The sequence below is a fragment of the Engraulis encrasicolus genome, chromosome 7, assembly GCF_034702125.1.
Source record: "Engraulis encrasicolus isolate BLACKSEA-1 chromosome 7, IST_EnEncr_1.0, whole genome shotgun sequence".
NCBI lineage: Eukaryota > Metazoa > Chordata > Actinopteri > Clupeiformes > Engraulidae > Engraulis > Engraulis encrasicolus.
In genome coordinates this window covers 8,585,680-8,601,485 of record NC_085863.1, presented here as the reverse complement: position 1 = coordinate 8,601,485, position 15,806 = coordinate 8,585,680, and the positions used below count along the sequence as shown (strand labels likewise).

Genomic DNA, 15,806 nt, shown 5'->3' with positions numbered 1-15,806 from the left:
GTGTGGCTGGGATGCTCGCAGTGGAGTAAGCCCTGGGGGGAACAGGAAATGGCTTAGTGGAGCGTCTCATCCTGATTCCTGGTCTTGAGGGTCGTGCGAGAGCCAGCGTGTTTGTGGAGCGTCTGTAAACAGTCCATTTCCCCTCCTCGTAGGCTATTGGGGCGGGCCGCCCAAGAGAACCTCCGGCGCCGAGCCATCCCCTCTGTGTAGAACCGCCCTCTTCTGAAAAGCACCACTGCAGGGCTCATAGACATAATATAAAAGCAGATGCATAGGGACCATAAACAATATATATATACAGTATGTCTGTGGCAGCAATGGCATTGCTTCATTTCATTGTACTTTATATATACGCTCATAGCTGTGGTCACCCCTGATTTGTTTCTCCAAAAATAACAACGGCTGCAATTAATACACTTGACTTTCACTCTCTCTCTCTCTCTCTCTCCCACTCTCTCTCTCTCTCTCTCTCTCTCTCTCTCTCTCTCTCTCTCACTCACTCACTCACACTCTCTCTCTCTCTCTCTCTCTCTCTCTCACACACACACACACACACACACACACACACACACACACACACACACACACACACACGGGGAGGGGGTATGCAGAAAATGAGCATCACAGTTGGTGGTAGTAAAAAAAACATTGTTGCTATGTTTGTACTGGATTAAATAGGTTTGTAATGTACACACATTCCCCCACCCCCACCAGAGAGGGACAGTAGTAAACTCTAATCCCCGCATGCATGCACATACCATAATCTGCCAGACTCGAATGCAGTGTTTTACACCATAATCTGCACAAACTGGAGTCAATTACACGGTCTCCGTTGACCGCGTGAACCACTGGTCTAGGGTCACTCACTACGCTCGCTGCAGACAAGACTGTTTGCCGCCATGCCCCCCTGCCTCAACACTGCAAATTTAGCCCATGAATGTGACAGCACTGCTGCAGCGCCGACTGGGCCTTGGTTTCCTGTTTACCGAGAGATATTTCCTTCCGAAGTCAGAAATTAAAAATCCCACTCCATGCTCTGCTGCACTTTGGCTGCTGCCACACAGGCGAAGAGGAACGGCTCAATCTGAGAGGACGCACGCGCCTCTTATTTTTTATTGTCGAGCCCCTGGGAATTATCCCACGCGCGCTGGCCCTCAGGTACACACCTATTTCTGCTTTTGTGAATAGAGGGTGTGGACAGAAGAGAGCGCTCACACTTTTTTGCACTTCATATTTTGCCCATTTTTGTTTAATTATGGCTTGTATAGAAGGCAATAACTGCAGACAGCATGAATTGTGGCTTTGCTGATTCTGGATTATTTTGAGTCATCGATACAGGTTCACTTAGCCTACGGTCTGGATCATATCTCTGTGGTAACTCTTGATTTGATCCGTTATGACAGACGTCAGTCGACTCCGAGGCAAAATGGTAAGTCACACTTTTAGGCGACATTGAGATATTTGCACACACTGAAATTAAATTAACTAGCCAAACAACTGGCAACAACTGACCACTGGCCCATGTCTGACTTGCAAGCTGTTATGTAGGTTTCCTGTTTCAAACTGATTGAAATAGTCAGAATAAAATCTTGCCCACAGTTTCCTGTATCCACGCAACAAGGGCGCGTTGTTATTTTCGTCCTGCTTCAGATTTATACATATTAATGGACTGGAAACGAAGATTGGCACGCGCGATGAAAGCAGTACTTGTATTCTAACGGACAGTCACGCGCACCGTGGGGGGATATTTAAAGCCATTGTCAGCTGAGTTAACGCGGGATCTCGCTCCAGATTCAGCTGGCCGCCGCTGTGGGACTTTAAAAGTCAGACCTCTTTCATTAGAGATGGTTCAGAGTGGTGAGTAGGGCTTTTCATAACTGGCCTCTTAACATATTCAACATATTCAAGTGAGCTCTTGCTGTAAGACACTCTTCACTTTGCTTGCTTCTGCCATGTCTGTGATTTGGTGCCCCCCAGGATGTTGTTGCCAAGGCAGTGTATGTTTACTAACTCTGTCATGCACTCTTAGTAACTAACCTTCAAGAAGTAGGTGTATAAGGTTTATGTGCACGGTGCCTTCCTGACGTGCCCCTGTGTGACCCTATGTATGGTGTCAGTGCGTATGTCATCCTCGGGTTTGTTGGGGGCAGGTTCCATGACCCATCTTGGCCGCCCATAACTCTGTTGCAGTCAGCCAGAACTTGGCATGTGACCTGTGACCCACTGCGACACTGCTGGATGAACTGCTGCTGCTCAGTCTGCTTTCGCTTGTGTGCGTGTGCGTGTGTGTGTGTGTGGTGGGTGGGTTTCTGCACCCTGCAGATTTAGGGCCTCTCCGACTCCGACCCCCAAGGGGAGCCACAACTGGAATGCCCCTCTCTCAGCCTCTGGTGCATGTGTGTGAGAACGAAGCCCGTTTAATTCGTAACGTACAGTGTAAGTTGTAGTGTGTTTTTTGAAAAAAGGTTTGCACACTCCACCAGGGATTGTGCACAAGTTACTCTCTATAAGTTTTAGTGTGTGCCTTACGCACATGTGTGTACAGTATGTAGTAGCCTATATGCTAGCTGTGCTGTACGTGTGGCAGGCTTGTGTGCGTCTCACAGGTCAGCCTACAAGATTCATGCATCTCTGAAATGTTGTAGCAGTTTCTTAAGTGAAAAAATACAATTGGACTGTTTGGTGTGGTAAATGGTTTTGCATTATAAACCAAGTCAGGATGTTTAAAAACTCAGGTGTCAGCAACACATTCCACAATTCGTTCAAGGAATATCTCACTCACTGCAGGTTGCTCTCCCACTCAGAGGCAAGAATCTGAACAACAAAGGAGAGCATAAAATGTGCAAATTGTCCAAAAATAACACGACTTAAAAGGCTTGAAAGTACAGGGCTAAAAGGTGGAAAGGCTGCGAGCAGCCATGGATGCTACAAAGGAGTCTGTGCCTATTTTAGTAGCCCGATATATTCAGCTCCTGTTGCAGGCATGCTGCTTTAATCTGCCCTGTCTGTCTAATAAGTCACGTGTGGAGGAGGACAATAGCAGAGCCTGTTTTGGGATAATCAAAGAAACCAACGCCACTCTCCTCTCCTGGGGACAGTCAGGCAACACTATAATATCCCCTTCTAAGGAGGACCAGGCCTCACTCTCGTGCAGTATCCTGTAGTGCTCAAGTACTGTACAACATCGGTCATGGGTAAGCGATTAGGGCGTTTGACTTGTAGCCCAAAGGTTGCCAGTTCGCCTCCCGACCCGCCAGGCTGGTGGGGGGAGTACGTTATTAACCAGTGCACTCCCCCATCCTCCTCCATGACTGAGGTACCCTAAGCATGGTAACGTCCCACTGCTCCCTTTCCGGTGCCATTGGGGGCACGGGTGAGGCATAAATGCAATTTCGTTGTGTGTAGTGTGCACTTGTGTGCTGTGGAGTGCTATGTCACAATGACACAGGTGCCATTTGGGGCTGCCCCCTTGAACGGGGGAGGCATAAATGCAATTTAATGGGAGTCGGAGTTTCCCAGTTGGGCTCTCACTTTCACAACATCCTTACTCCCTGACAATTACAGTACTCTTCACTCTGTCAGATGATGCTTGCCTCTTGAGCCCTGCTGCTCATTAATGTACTTAATGTTTACTGTACCTGTCATCACTCTGTGCCTGTTTACTGTAACTGTACCAGCTACTCTCCTGTAGGCCTGCAGCTCAGTGTGGCCAGATGTGTCTGGCCAAATCTCGCCCAAAAGCTTCTCAAAAACCGCCAAAATGCGCAAAATTCCGCCCAAAATCAACAAATTACATTGACCCAAATTTCAGCCCAAAACGGCTGAAAAAAACGCCAAATGGCCACTTTTCCCATTTTTACCCCGCCGACGCTCATCCCAAGTAGCCCAATTGAGCGGGCACCCGCCCAACCTGGCAACACTGCTACAGCTACTGCACCAGTCCGTGCTCCACTCCAGGCTGTTCTCCTCCATGTTAGCAACATGTGTCCTGTCCTAGCTCTCACATCATGCCCGTCTGCCCTTGCGTCTTGCAATATTAGTGCTGTATTCTCTGGAACAGAGATGTCAAACTCAGGCCTGGTAGCCAAATCTGGCCCATAGAGTGTTTTTATTCAGCCCACGAGATTTTGAAATATTTGAATTTGGCCTGTGACTTTGTTCCAGATCTTGATTTTGGTAACACTACTGTAATATGAGAATGGTACGAGAAGTAGTACTAGAAAGCCATATGGGGTGATGAGTGCTGATAGGATTTGATGTTGGTGTCTTGCGTCTCTCACACGGTTCTCCGGTTGTCTTCGCTGCTCTCCTGTGCTGCGTTCTCTTTTTTAACGGGCCTCTGTTCTGTACTCTCTCACAGTTCTCGTCATTTCATTCTGTGCTCTGCCTCAGTGTGTGTGCTCTGGCTGTGTGTGTGTGTGTGTGTGTGTGTGTGTGTGTGTGTGTGTGTGTGTGTGTGTGTGTGTGTGTGTGTGTGTGTTAGGGGAAGCTGAGATCAGTGTAGTAGAAAACCTGCCCATTGTGCTCGTACGAGCGAGCCACATCTGGAAGTTTCTCTGGGGCGGTTTTCCCCCAAGAGAATCAGCACCATATGAGAACGAAAGAGAGAGAGAGAGAGAGAGAGAGAGAGAGAGAGAGAGAGAGAGAGAGAGAGAGAGAGAGCGCAGTCCAGTCGTGGGTTCTGGAGATGCATTCCATTAACTTGCGGCTGTGTGCTGTGCTGTCTTTCAAAGCAAAGCTTTTGGTTTGTCTCCAATGGAGAATGGGTGGGGAGCTGAGGCTTGCCGTACTTACTTTGCTTCTCAATGCCAGCAGGTCCGTACGTCATATAATAGTTTATCCTACAGCAGGGGCTCCAAACCTCTTCCAACTTTGGGGCCCACTTGAAATGTTCACAAACGTTTGGGGCCCACCTCTGGCCCAATAAGCAATAAAACTCAAATTAGGAGTCAACAGCAAAAAATATTATTTTGATTTTGTAGAAAATGACTTCAAGGCTCACTTGTTATACCTTCGCGGCCCACAGATTGAGAATCACTGTCCTAGAGTTTGCTACTCTACTACTACTGTGCAGTGCATTGAGTGGTTTGATAAAGTTAGATTTTGGCCTGCACATTGAAATGATGGAAGTCGTCTTTTGGTGGGTTAGTTTCATTATGAGGAAAATAAACTCCCGATGACACCAGCTGTGTTAATTGATAGTATTTCCGAAATGGATAAACTTGTGTTTACTTGTGATGCACCACATTACAGTCACTGAGTTGATGTAGTATAATACCATGTAGTGTCTAGTATAGGGGTATTCAATTAAATGTTAACGAGGGCCAGTTTTTCAAATTCCTCCCAGTAAAGGGGCCGGACTATAGGTATGTATTATGGTTGCCGACTGTCAATGAAAAAAATATGGGACAGTTCATTGAGGTGGGGGGTCCGGGGGTCCTCCCCCAGAAAGTTTTGCAATTTTTAGATGTAATTTCCTGCATTGTAACGTCCCATGTCCCGTTTCAGCTTGATACGAAGCCCGAACTTTTATCTCTAAATTCCCAAAAAAGGATTCTGTATTTTAAGGGGCTTGTGGGGGTCCAGAATCTTGCCATCCAAGGGCCGCATATGGCCCCAGGGCCGCCATTTGAATAGCCCTGGTCTAGTAGCTAGTGAGGACATTAGGGCTTCCCTCAGCTGGCAGGGTAAGCAGAGCAAAGCTGTCCATTGTGTGAGTCATGCCATTTCCCCAAACACGCTGGAACTTTAAACGCTCACCCACTTACACAGGAATACTCCCACACACACAGAAAAAAACACAAATAGATATTTGAGCCCAGACATACACACACACACACACACACACACACACACACACACACACACACACACAAACGTGCGCGCACACACACACACACACACACACACACACACACACACACAGACACACGTACAGTATTTCACGTGGGCTGCATACACATAGAGGCAAACAAAACACAGCCTGTGTGAATCCAAACGTGCACACATATGTACACAAGCCCACCAAGGCATGCGCACACACAAACACAAAACACACAAATGCACATGCACACGGTCCCTGTGTGCATGTACCGACACACACACACACACACACACACACACACAAAACACATACACACCCAGTGCTGCCCTCAGGTCTCTGGGGAGCTCCTCTGACCTCAGCTGCAGGAAGTGCTTTGAGAAAGGGAGGAAAGAGGAGAGACAGGGGTGAGCTCAGCTGTGCTCCGCTCCACTCTACACCACTCCGTGGCAAGGCCATGCACACATGGAAGCTGTCAAAGGGGGGGCAAACAGGTCACTTTTCCCGGGCCCAGGGAGAATGGGGGCCCAGAATTGGGTCCTCATTACAGTCTATGTATTGGGTGGAGGGCCCTTTTCGATTACTTTGTCCTGGGCCCATGTCAAAGCTGTCAGCGGCCTGCCATACACACATTTCCCCTACGCATGAGCAGACGGGGAAACACCCAAAGGCAGCCACAGAAACAAACCAAGCCCTCCCTCCTTTTGGACCAAGAGCAGATTTTTTTTTTTACTCAATAGGCCCCTGGGCCAGAGAGCAAGAGAGGGCCCCCTCCATGAGTGTTACTAGTTTCCAAAAAGAGTCAGGGTTTTAGACTAGAAATTAGAGATCCTATGTTGTTGGGTGTTTAGGGGTGTCCTCTGAAAATTAAAAAATGCAGTTTTTAAAAGTGCAGTAGCCCCTTAATGCACGCCGTACCTCCAGTGGCACGCTGTAATAGTCATGTTGTTCTGCGTACCCCCTAAGCAATTTTGTCATATGTGAGTACCCCCTCACTTAATGCACTCTATATCTGTTCCTCTATCCCAATATCACAACACTCCATATTTTTTTGTTATAATTACATTTTTCACACAGCACAGGCCCTTTAGTAATGCACCAGGACTTGGTCATTACCCCTAGTGGTACACGTACCCCTGGTTGGGAAACACTGCCTTAATGCACGCCGTACCTCCAGTGGCACGCTGTAATAGTAATTGAAATGTAACTACCATAGCACTACAATACTATGACACAACAAAGGCCCTTTAGTAATGCAGCATGACATGGTCTTTACCATACTGGTAACAACAAATGTATAAAGCCACGTCTTAAGGGGATATTTAATGCAATGTGAGAATGGAGATAAAGGCTTGGGCTTGAGGGCCCCCTTGGTTCTTTGGAGGCCACTGGGCCTGTGTCTGTGCCTTGTAGGCCCATGCAGTAATCCATCCATGTGTTGGACAGAATTGGCGTGAAGATTACAGCCCTCAACCCTCCCTCTTGTTGGACAGGCTTGGCTTGGAGGAAAGACTGTTAAGGGGGATTCATACTAGTCGTGAGTGGCGCTAGTCTCCTTCATACTTCACTCACGACGATGGCGCGCGCCGTCACGTGACCTAAAATTTCGACACGCCCCCCGTCGTAAGCTCAAAATTCGGCGCGTGTCGCCACGTCGTGCACACAAGGATTTTTCTAACTTGTCGTGCGCCACCAGCGACCATGCAGGTAGGCAGACAAAGCAGGAGTTGCGAAGAGAGGCTACAACTACTGTAGGCTACTACAGAATGGATCCTGCATCATTTTGAGGATAATAAAATGTCATAGAGAGTTATTTTATCTTCTCTCTTAAATGTTGTTCAGTGAAACAATTGTTTACTTTGTTCAGAAGCAAGTTGTGTTCGGCGATCTATTTATAAATTCTGCCGCCAGAACCAGTGTTCGAATTACGGGGGAGCCAAAGGGAGCTGAGCTCCCTTTCCCTCAGGCTCCCATGAAAGAGGCAAAACTTGATTTTCTGTCTATGTCTTCAATGTGTCATTTATACTATCTTAATTAGGAAAACAGCCCTAAATATCCATATTAAATATAAATATCTCCATATAAATAAAAAATGTTTCATATTTCGATCACCATGCATCCAACCGTAGGCTGCTTATTGAATGTGTTTAGTAAACCGCGAGGTATGGCTGTACTTCACCACCACACCGCTATGCGCGTACTGAAACGGAACTTTGGAACTCGCCAAAATCAATGTTAGCACATAACTTATCCAGCTTGCTAGCTGTGTTGCGTGTGTTCACCTCTGGATATGGAATAATTGCAGCAGACCCGAGATCACGACAGCGTTCTAAGGTAAGGGAATTTGGTTATTAATTTTGCATTCCACGACATGCTGACTTGGGTCTACTTGCCTGGTGCGATTGTTGCTACTAACTTTATTCTTTTGGTTCGGCTAAAGGATGGGTTTGTTGCGCTGTGTAGACGGACTCAGGTGTTGTAGCTACTTTCTCTTTTCAAATTTCGTGCGCTGTAAAATCTGTGCCCCTGCTCATCATGTTTTGCTTTTACTGGTCTTTAATGAGATTTTGACAATGTTGTTTCAATACAGATATCATGCCTAAACGACAGAGGAGTGCTGTGTAAATCTTCATGATGAAGGAAGAGTTGGGTGGTGCTTGAAGATTGATCGGTTACAAAATAGTGTTCATGTTTCACATAGGCATTTCAGACGTAAGCTTACCTGCAACTATGAGAGTGTTATTGAATGACTGGTGTTCGGCCTACTGTGCATTTACTAGTGAACCATTCATTACATAAAAGTGATTTTGGCAACAAAACACAGCAGTAGGATGTTTTGTTTTAGTGGGTGTCTGGATTGGTCTGTCAAGCGTCTGTGTGCTCACTTTGCTAGTAGCCTGCCCTGCTGTGTAAAGTGATGACGTTTCATTTACGCTTTGAGGTAACACCAAATGTGTTTTGGACCGGACATGCATGGTGCGCCATCAACCTCTTTTCGTGGATGTGTGTTGCACTGCCAACAGTGTTTTTATGGTTGTTGTCCCCCCTGTTGTTTACCCATGCCCCTCCAAGAGATGTGCACCAGCAAGGGACCCCTGAAATCTTGGCGTGTGTGTGTGTGTGTGTGTGTGTGTGTGTGCGCGCGCGCGGGCGTGCGTGTGTGGGCCATTATCTATCTCCCTCTACGAGCTAGCTCCTACCCTCTGTGTCAGGGATGTTGAGCGATGGCAAGCAAATCGATGACGTAATGAATTGCGTATCGTATCCAGACTACACATGCTGAAGGGTATACTTTTTTCCTTTTTTTTTTTTTTTTTTTTTTACAGGGGCTCCCTTAGGGTCAAATTTGTAATTCGAACCCTGGCCAGAACAATGCTCTCACATGGTCTTGGAATGATCTGGCAATGTAGGCTACAACAAAAAAATACATTTCAATGTGGTAAGTCACAAGTCAGACGTTCAGTAGCCCTACAGCAGCCGTGTTTGGCTTTCTATTTTATACATCAGTAGAACTCACGCTGCGAGTTGCGAAAAATACTGCCGTTTCTCTCATGAACAGCAGAGGGCACTTCCGACAATGCGAGCAAGGCGCTTTTGAAGTATGAATAGTCTGTCGCAAGTGATGACGTCATTAATGGTTCTCGCGCCACTCGCGACAAAGTGCGCACGTGAAGTATGCAGAGCCCTTTATCCTCCTCCCTCCCTCTGGTTGGACAGGCTTGGCTTGGAGGAAAGACAGCTATCCTCATCCCTCCCTCTTGTTGGACAGATTTGGCTTGGAGGAAAGACAGCTATCCTCATCCCTCCCTCTTGTTGGACAGGCTTGGCTTGGAGGAAAGACTGCTATCCTCCTCCCTCCCTCTTGTTGGACAGGCTTGGCATGGAGGAAAGACTGCTATCCTCCACCCTCCCTGCTGCATTACATGCTGGACAGGGGTGTGTTTCTCGAAAGCATAGTTGTTAGCTAGTTAGGAACTTCGGTAGTAGCCAATGGGAAATTGCATTGCAAACAACAAAGTAGCTAATGGAGTTAGCAACTATGGTTTCCAGAAATTCACCCCAGAGTTGGCTTGGAGTAATCTACGGGGCTGTCAGCTGAGACAACACACACACTCCCATTCCGTACTGAGACCAAATGCACTTTTCACATAGTTGAATTTGACACCTATAAAGAGTGTATTAGCTCTTACATACTCTTACAGGTTCTCTAAAATGTACTGTACACACACACACACACACACACACACACACACACACACACACACACACACACACACACACACACACACACACACACACACACACACACACAGAAGTTTGGAGTAAGGAAAGCAAAGCTACACAAACTCTCCATCCTGTTGGACAGGCTTGGAGTAATGTATGGCGCTGTCAGCTGACTTTCCACAAAGACACATATACGTACACACTACGCATACTCCCAAACAGTATTGAGTAAAACCAAATACAGAAGACTGTTAAATTGGACTCTCATATGTATAGAGTCGAATTTAATGCTGTGTGCTTAGTGCTTAGTGTGGAATTACAGTAACACTGCACAATAAACTGTGAACACACACAGGTTTAGAGTCAAGACAGTCAGAAATAAAGTCTGTCAGACATAGCTCGTCCCCGGTGTTGGGCAGTGTTGTTCTGGGAGTAATCTACGGGGCTGTCCGGCTGTCAGCTGAGATTCCACACATGTACTGTACACACTCCCACTCAGTATTGACCAATGAAGTCTAGATTCCACTCTATCACACTTCAATTTAACACTGATGTATAGAGTGTATTTGCCCCTAAGTGTTGAATTAACACTGCACATAGAGAGACACACACACACACACACACACACACACACACACACACACACACACACAGTACACAGTACACAGTACACAGGCATGGAATAAGGATAGCAGTCCTGACCCCTCGTTCCTATTGGACAGCAGGCTTGGCCTGGCTGGGAGTAATCTATGGGGCTGTCAGCTGAGATGCCACACATATACACTGTGCTGTGGACGCACCCTCCCACCATGTACACAGTACATCTTGCAGCGTTACTGCACAAATACACCTACCGCGACAAGAGCGAGGCGAGCGACGGAAGTAATTGACTTCCTTCCTTTCAACTTTCTATGACGCAGTTCGGCGACAAGCCGCGACAGCCAATGACTGTATAGAGGTCAGTGACCACAGCCAATGGGAATGTTTGAATGCTTTGCCTTCTGCTTGTAACGGACATACTGCGGTTACCGCACAAATACATCTAGCGCGACAAGAGCGACAAGAGCGACGGAAGTAATTGACTTTGTTTTGAGTCGTGCGACAAAAGCGATTCTGGAGACTAGAGCGATTTGCGCGACGAGCGCGACAGTTTGAAGTTGAAATCCTTTCAACTTTCTAAGATGCAGTTCGGCGACAAGCCGCGACAGCCAATGACTGTATAGAGGTCAGTGACCACAGCCAATGGGAATGTTTGAATACTTTGCCTTCTGTTTGTAACGGACATACTGTAGTCGCTTTAATCGCGCATATCGCTCTGTCGCTTCAATCGCATCGCACCTGGTCTATTCGTGCGGTTAGTTCAACACCGGGAGAGTGCTGTACTGGATCAAATACACTCTGTAGAATTCAATACAGAGAATTTATCACTCTCTTCTATACATAGAACAGTGTATGGTACTTCTCTTGAAGTGATAAATGAACACTGCAAAATGTACTGCACACACACTCACACACACACACACACACACACACACACACACACACACACACACACACACACACACACACACACACACACACACACACACACTGGGCACGTTTCCAGCTGGCCGTGTGTTAGGCTTAATTGTGGTGTGTAGCATGGCTAATATAGCGGCAGCTGTGGCTGCTGTAAAGCAGGCAAAATACTGTACTGTATATAAAGTGCTTTATGAAGCCCAGTCCTAAAGAGATTATCTTATCCGTCTGGAATAACAGCATAACGGAATACCAACTTCAAAAACACTAGGACTTTTTATGAAGCCTTCCTGTTCAGAAGTATTACACTGTCCAATCGTGTTACCGGAATACAGAATGTATATGTCAGAAAACATGAAAACTGGTTGCAATTAGGTGGGTATGTATAGACTGATATTGCTCTATTTTAAGTCCAAACTGAGATTCTTTTATGTTATTGTGTTGTGTTTGGCTTATTGCATTTCTGAACAATTTTCTATATGTCAGCAACATGCAGAACAGATGTGAGAAACAGCAAGAGTGCGAGATTGAGAGCAATAGAGAAAGGCGTAGGTGGTGTGTTGGTGGGGATCATTTTCCCAGAAGAAGAATCCGATGCATTTTTGTTCTCCATCCCACAGCTGTGATGTATTCTTGAAAGAAAGAGCTCATGTGTCTGGCCCAGATGCAGATAGCCACGGAGGCAGAGACAGAGAGAGAGAGAGAGAGAGAGAGAGAGAGAGAGAGAGAGAGAGAGAGAGAGAGAGAATCAGCGAGAGAAACAGCGAGAGAAACTGGGACAGAGATGAGTATGGTGTAGACATGAGAGAGAGAGAGAGAGAGAGAGAGAGGGGGGGGGGTGGATCAAGGGAGAGAGAGAGAGATAGAGAAGAGAGAGAGAGAGAGAGAGAGAGAGAGAAATATCTCTAGATTAGTCCGGTTTTCATATCTTCTATCATTTAAAAAAACAATGTGCTGACGACTGCACTGAACAACAAACCAGGGTCATGTGGCTGATGGAGGCTCTGGTTCTAATATACCTGAGGTCAGGGGGAGGAAGCCTCCTGAGGGGAAAGTTAGTTAGGATCCATGTGTGTCAGTGAGTTTGCGACGTCTGGAAAAGATAAAGCTTTATCAAAACAGGTGGGCCGCGGCCAGCCACTCCCACAGAGACCGGGCCTGAGTTCAGGAGAGCTTTCTGCCCCAGCAAGTTACTGCCAGCTGCCCTTTATTGATCTGTGATTATTGATTTGTCCCTATTGATGGATGCTAAATGATGTCATCTTATTGATGATTTAGAGCAGATATGGTAGACTAGAGTATCACTACTACCTCAGTGTATATATAGTGGCTCCTTGAGGGTTTGTCCTTCTAAGTGTTCTGTCATTGATGTGTTCGTTTCAGTGTTGCTGTCCTGCTAATTGGATGTTTCCCTTATTGTCTTTCTTAGACTTATTTCATATAGGGCATTTCCTAAATAGTATTGTGTCCTTACAAGTGTATTACACGTGCGTCCTTAGTGTTGTACTGTCTCGTTATCAGCCTGTGATGTCATATGGGTAGTGGCTCCTAATAATGTCTCCTAAATGGCCTCTAATTTTATTTCATAAAGCAACCCTTCCTATGTGTGTTACCATCCTGCAGCAAAGTTATGTTGTGCCCCTCTTATTGAATTATTCTGTATATGTGAATTTGCTCTTGTTTCATTTCAATGAAACACTAATATAAGGGTTGAAATAATCTATTTCTGGCTGTCCATAAAAGTATCAGATGTTTTTTTTTTTTTTTAAAGATATTTTTATGGGCTTTTTTGGGCCTTTATTTCGGATTGGATAGTGAAGATGCGACAGGAAGTGAGTGTAGAGAGAGATGGGGTAAGGTTGGGAAATGACCCTGGCCGGACTCAAACCAGGGTCCCCATGGGCTTGCAAGCCCAAGTGTGGGGGGCTTATCACGCTGCGCCACAGCACCCCCCCCAAGTATCAGATCATGTTACTTTCGAAAGCCAGGTGTGGTCACTCTGCTGCTGGTGAAGTGCGTTTGTTTCAGTCGGAGAGGGAGGCGCTCTGAGTCATGTTGTCCATCTGATGGAGGTCATGCCCTCTCCTGTCCACAGGGGGGGCTAGAGTGTTTGTTTACACTGAAGTGCAGCTCCAGAGAGAGTAGAGAGATATACTTAAAGAATCTTTGGCAGCTCGCTCCTCTCACACAGGCTCTGCAGGGAAGCCCATAGACAAACATATGTACATTCGTATATCCCCATCTATATATGTCTATGGGGAAGCCAACTCTGGGAGGGGTCTCCCCTCAAGGGGATATGGCAGCATGCAGAGTGAAGTCCAGCTCACTCCATCCACATGGACGTTGTAGGGAAGCCCATTGGCTTATGACTGTCTACTGTATATATGTCTATGGCAGAATTGTATAGCGCAGTAGTAAACATACTCTTCCAGAAGTAATTACAACACTAGTAGTGTGATATTGCAATGTTAAAACCCTTTGAGGAGTACCATCACAAATATGTGATTAGAATTTTGCCTAAATTTTGAGTTCTCATTATGATGTCATAAGGATTTTTAACACAGACTTTTATGGGAGCTGTAGAGTGTTCAAGTAAAATTCTAGAAGAACTGGGGGAAATTCCTTACTCTTCAAAGGGTTAAAACCATGTAATCATGCCACTAGTGTTGTAATTACATTTATAAGAGTGTTACTTCTCCTTCTACTTTATGGTCTATGGCACTGGTGGGGAACCATCACTTGAGGCTGTCGTATCCAGCCCCCGACATCATTTTAATGTTATGCAGTTTCACTTGAAATATATGACATATTTTGTAAAGGAATGTCAGAAATTACATTTGCTATACAATTAAGTTATATTAAGGGGACCTACTGGTGGGTGGGGTCTGTTGTAAAGGTGGCCACCTTCAATATAGGTAGGCCTAAAGTGCAGGGGGAAATCCCGGTTTGTGTTCATATTACAGCCCTTGGAGGACTTCATTAAATTTGAGAAGTGGCCCCTCGAATGAAGAAGGTTTATTCCCACCCATGCTCTATGGGGACAGCCAGTCTGGGAGATGTCTCCCTGAAGTGGGTGAGGGAGGCAGCATGTGGACCTTCTCAGATGGACTCTGCAAGGAAGCCAACTCTGTGTGTCTGCATAGACATGACATCTAGAATAAGCCTGTCTCCCGTCCAGGACCAGTTCAGTCAATTTTAATATGCTGTTGTTTTGCTACCCTTGACTTGTCAGTACCCGGTGATGCCACATTTTCCGGCTAAGCCCTTTCCGAGATCTGAGCTATTCTAATGGGGGCAGCGTTTTTTTAAAAAAACATTTTTAAATAACATAGGCCTACTCAAAATATTTTCCCAAAAGGTACTGCTGTTTGCTGGTTGTCTGCTGATGTTGTATCACCTTTCGGATGTTTTTGGGAATAAATAAAAATGTTTTTATGAAATGTAAACAAAGAGCTGCCTTAGTACTTTGTAAGTTAAGAATTCTTGCACACCTCCTTGGTCAGGTGCGTAGGAGTGGAACCCCAAAGTCACCAACGTTAAAGTAAAGAAAGCTCCCGCACACTGTTCACATTTGCATGGTTTAATGCAACGTTTCGGTCTACTGACCTTCTTCAAGCAATTCAAACAAACAAATGGTTACAAGCTTAGTTTAAAATAGTTCGGTTTGTGGTGTTGGACCAATCGTGTCCCATTCCTGAATGACGTCGGTCATTCACAAGAGTGGAGCGCTCTGTCGGTGCGCTAGGCGGCTGTCAGACCTGTCAGTCTCCAGTCTGGCCAATACCTGGAATAGGAGCGCGATTCAGTACGCGCATCAAAGACAGAGAGAGATAGAGTGAGAGCGCACACGCGTGTTAGTGAGAGACGTCATTCAGGAATGGGACACGATTGGTTCAACACCACAAACCTAACTATTTTAAACTAAGCTTGTAACCATTTGTTTGTTTGAATTGCTTGAAGAAGTAGACAGAAACGTTGCATTGAACCATGCAAATGTGAACAGTGTGCGGGAGCTTTCTTTACTTAAACAAAGAGCTGCCCCCATTACAATGACCAAGATCTCGGAAAAGGCTGAAGAAGAAGAAGAAAAAACCTCAGGTACTGACAAGTCCAGGGTAGATTGAGCATTACACATGCATGTTGAAATTGACCAAACTGGTCCTATAACTATAACCATATCTATATCTATAACTATATCTAGATATTTCTGTTCACAGCTGTTTCTCATGAACATCAACAAGCA

General features: G+C 45.9%; 1 protein-coding gene across 10 annotated transcripts in view; it reads left to right on the top strand.

Moving 5' to 3' along the window:
* The first annotated feature begins 1,067 nt into the window (after positions 1 to 1,067).
* phldb2a (pleckstrin homology-like domain, family B, member 2a) overlaps positions 1,068 to 15,806 on the top strand; it is a 93,319-nt gene continuing 78,580 nt past the window's right edge. For 9 of the 10 annotated variants that reach the window (XM_063202774.1, XM_063202775.1, XM_063202777.1 and 6 more), the window contains exon 1: positions 1,068 to 1,429. In XM_063202774.1, coding sequence (XP_063058844.1) covers positions 1,397 to 1,429 — 33 coding nt within the window. In that variant the 5' untranslated portion in view covers positions 1,068 to 1,396. The remainder of the gene's footprint in view (positions 1,430 to 15,806) is intronic. The other variant, XM_063202780.1, reaches the window with a different exon arrangement.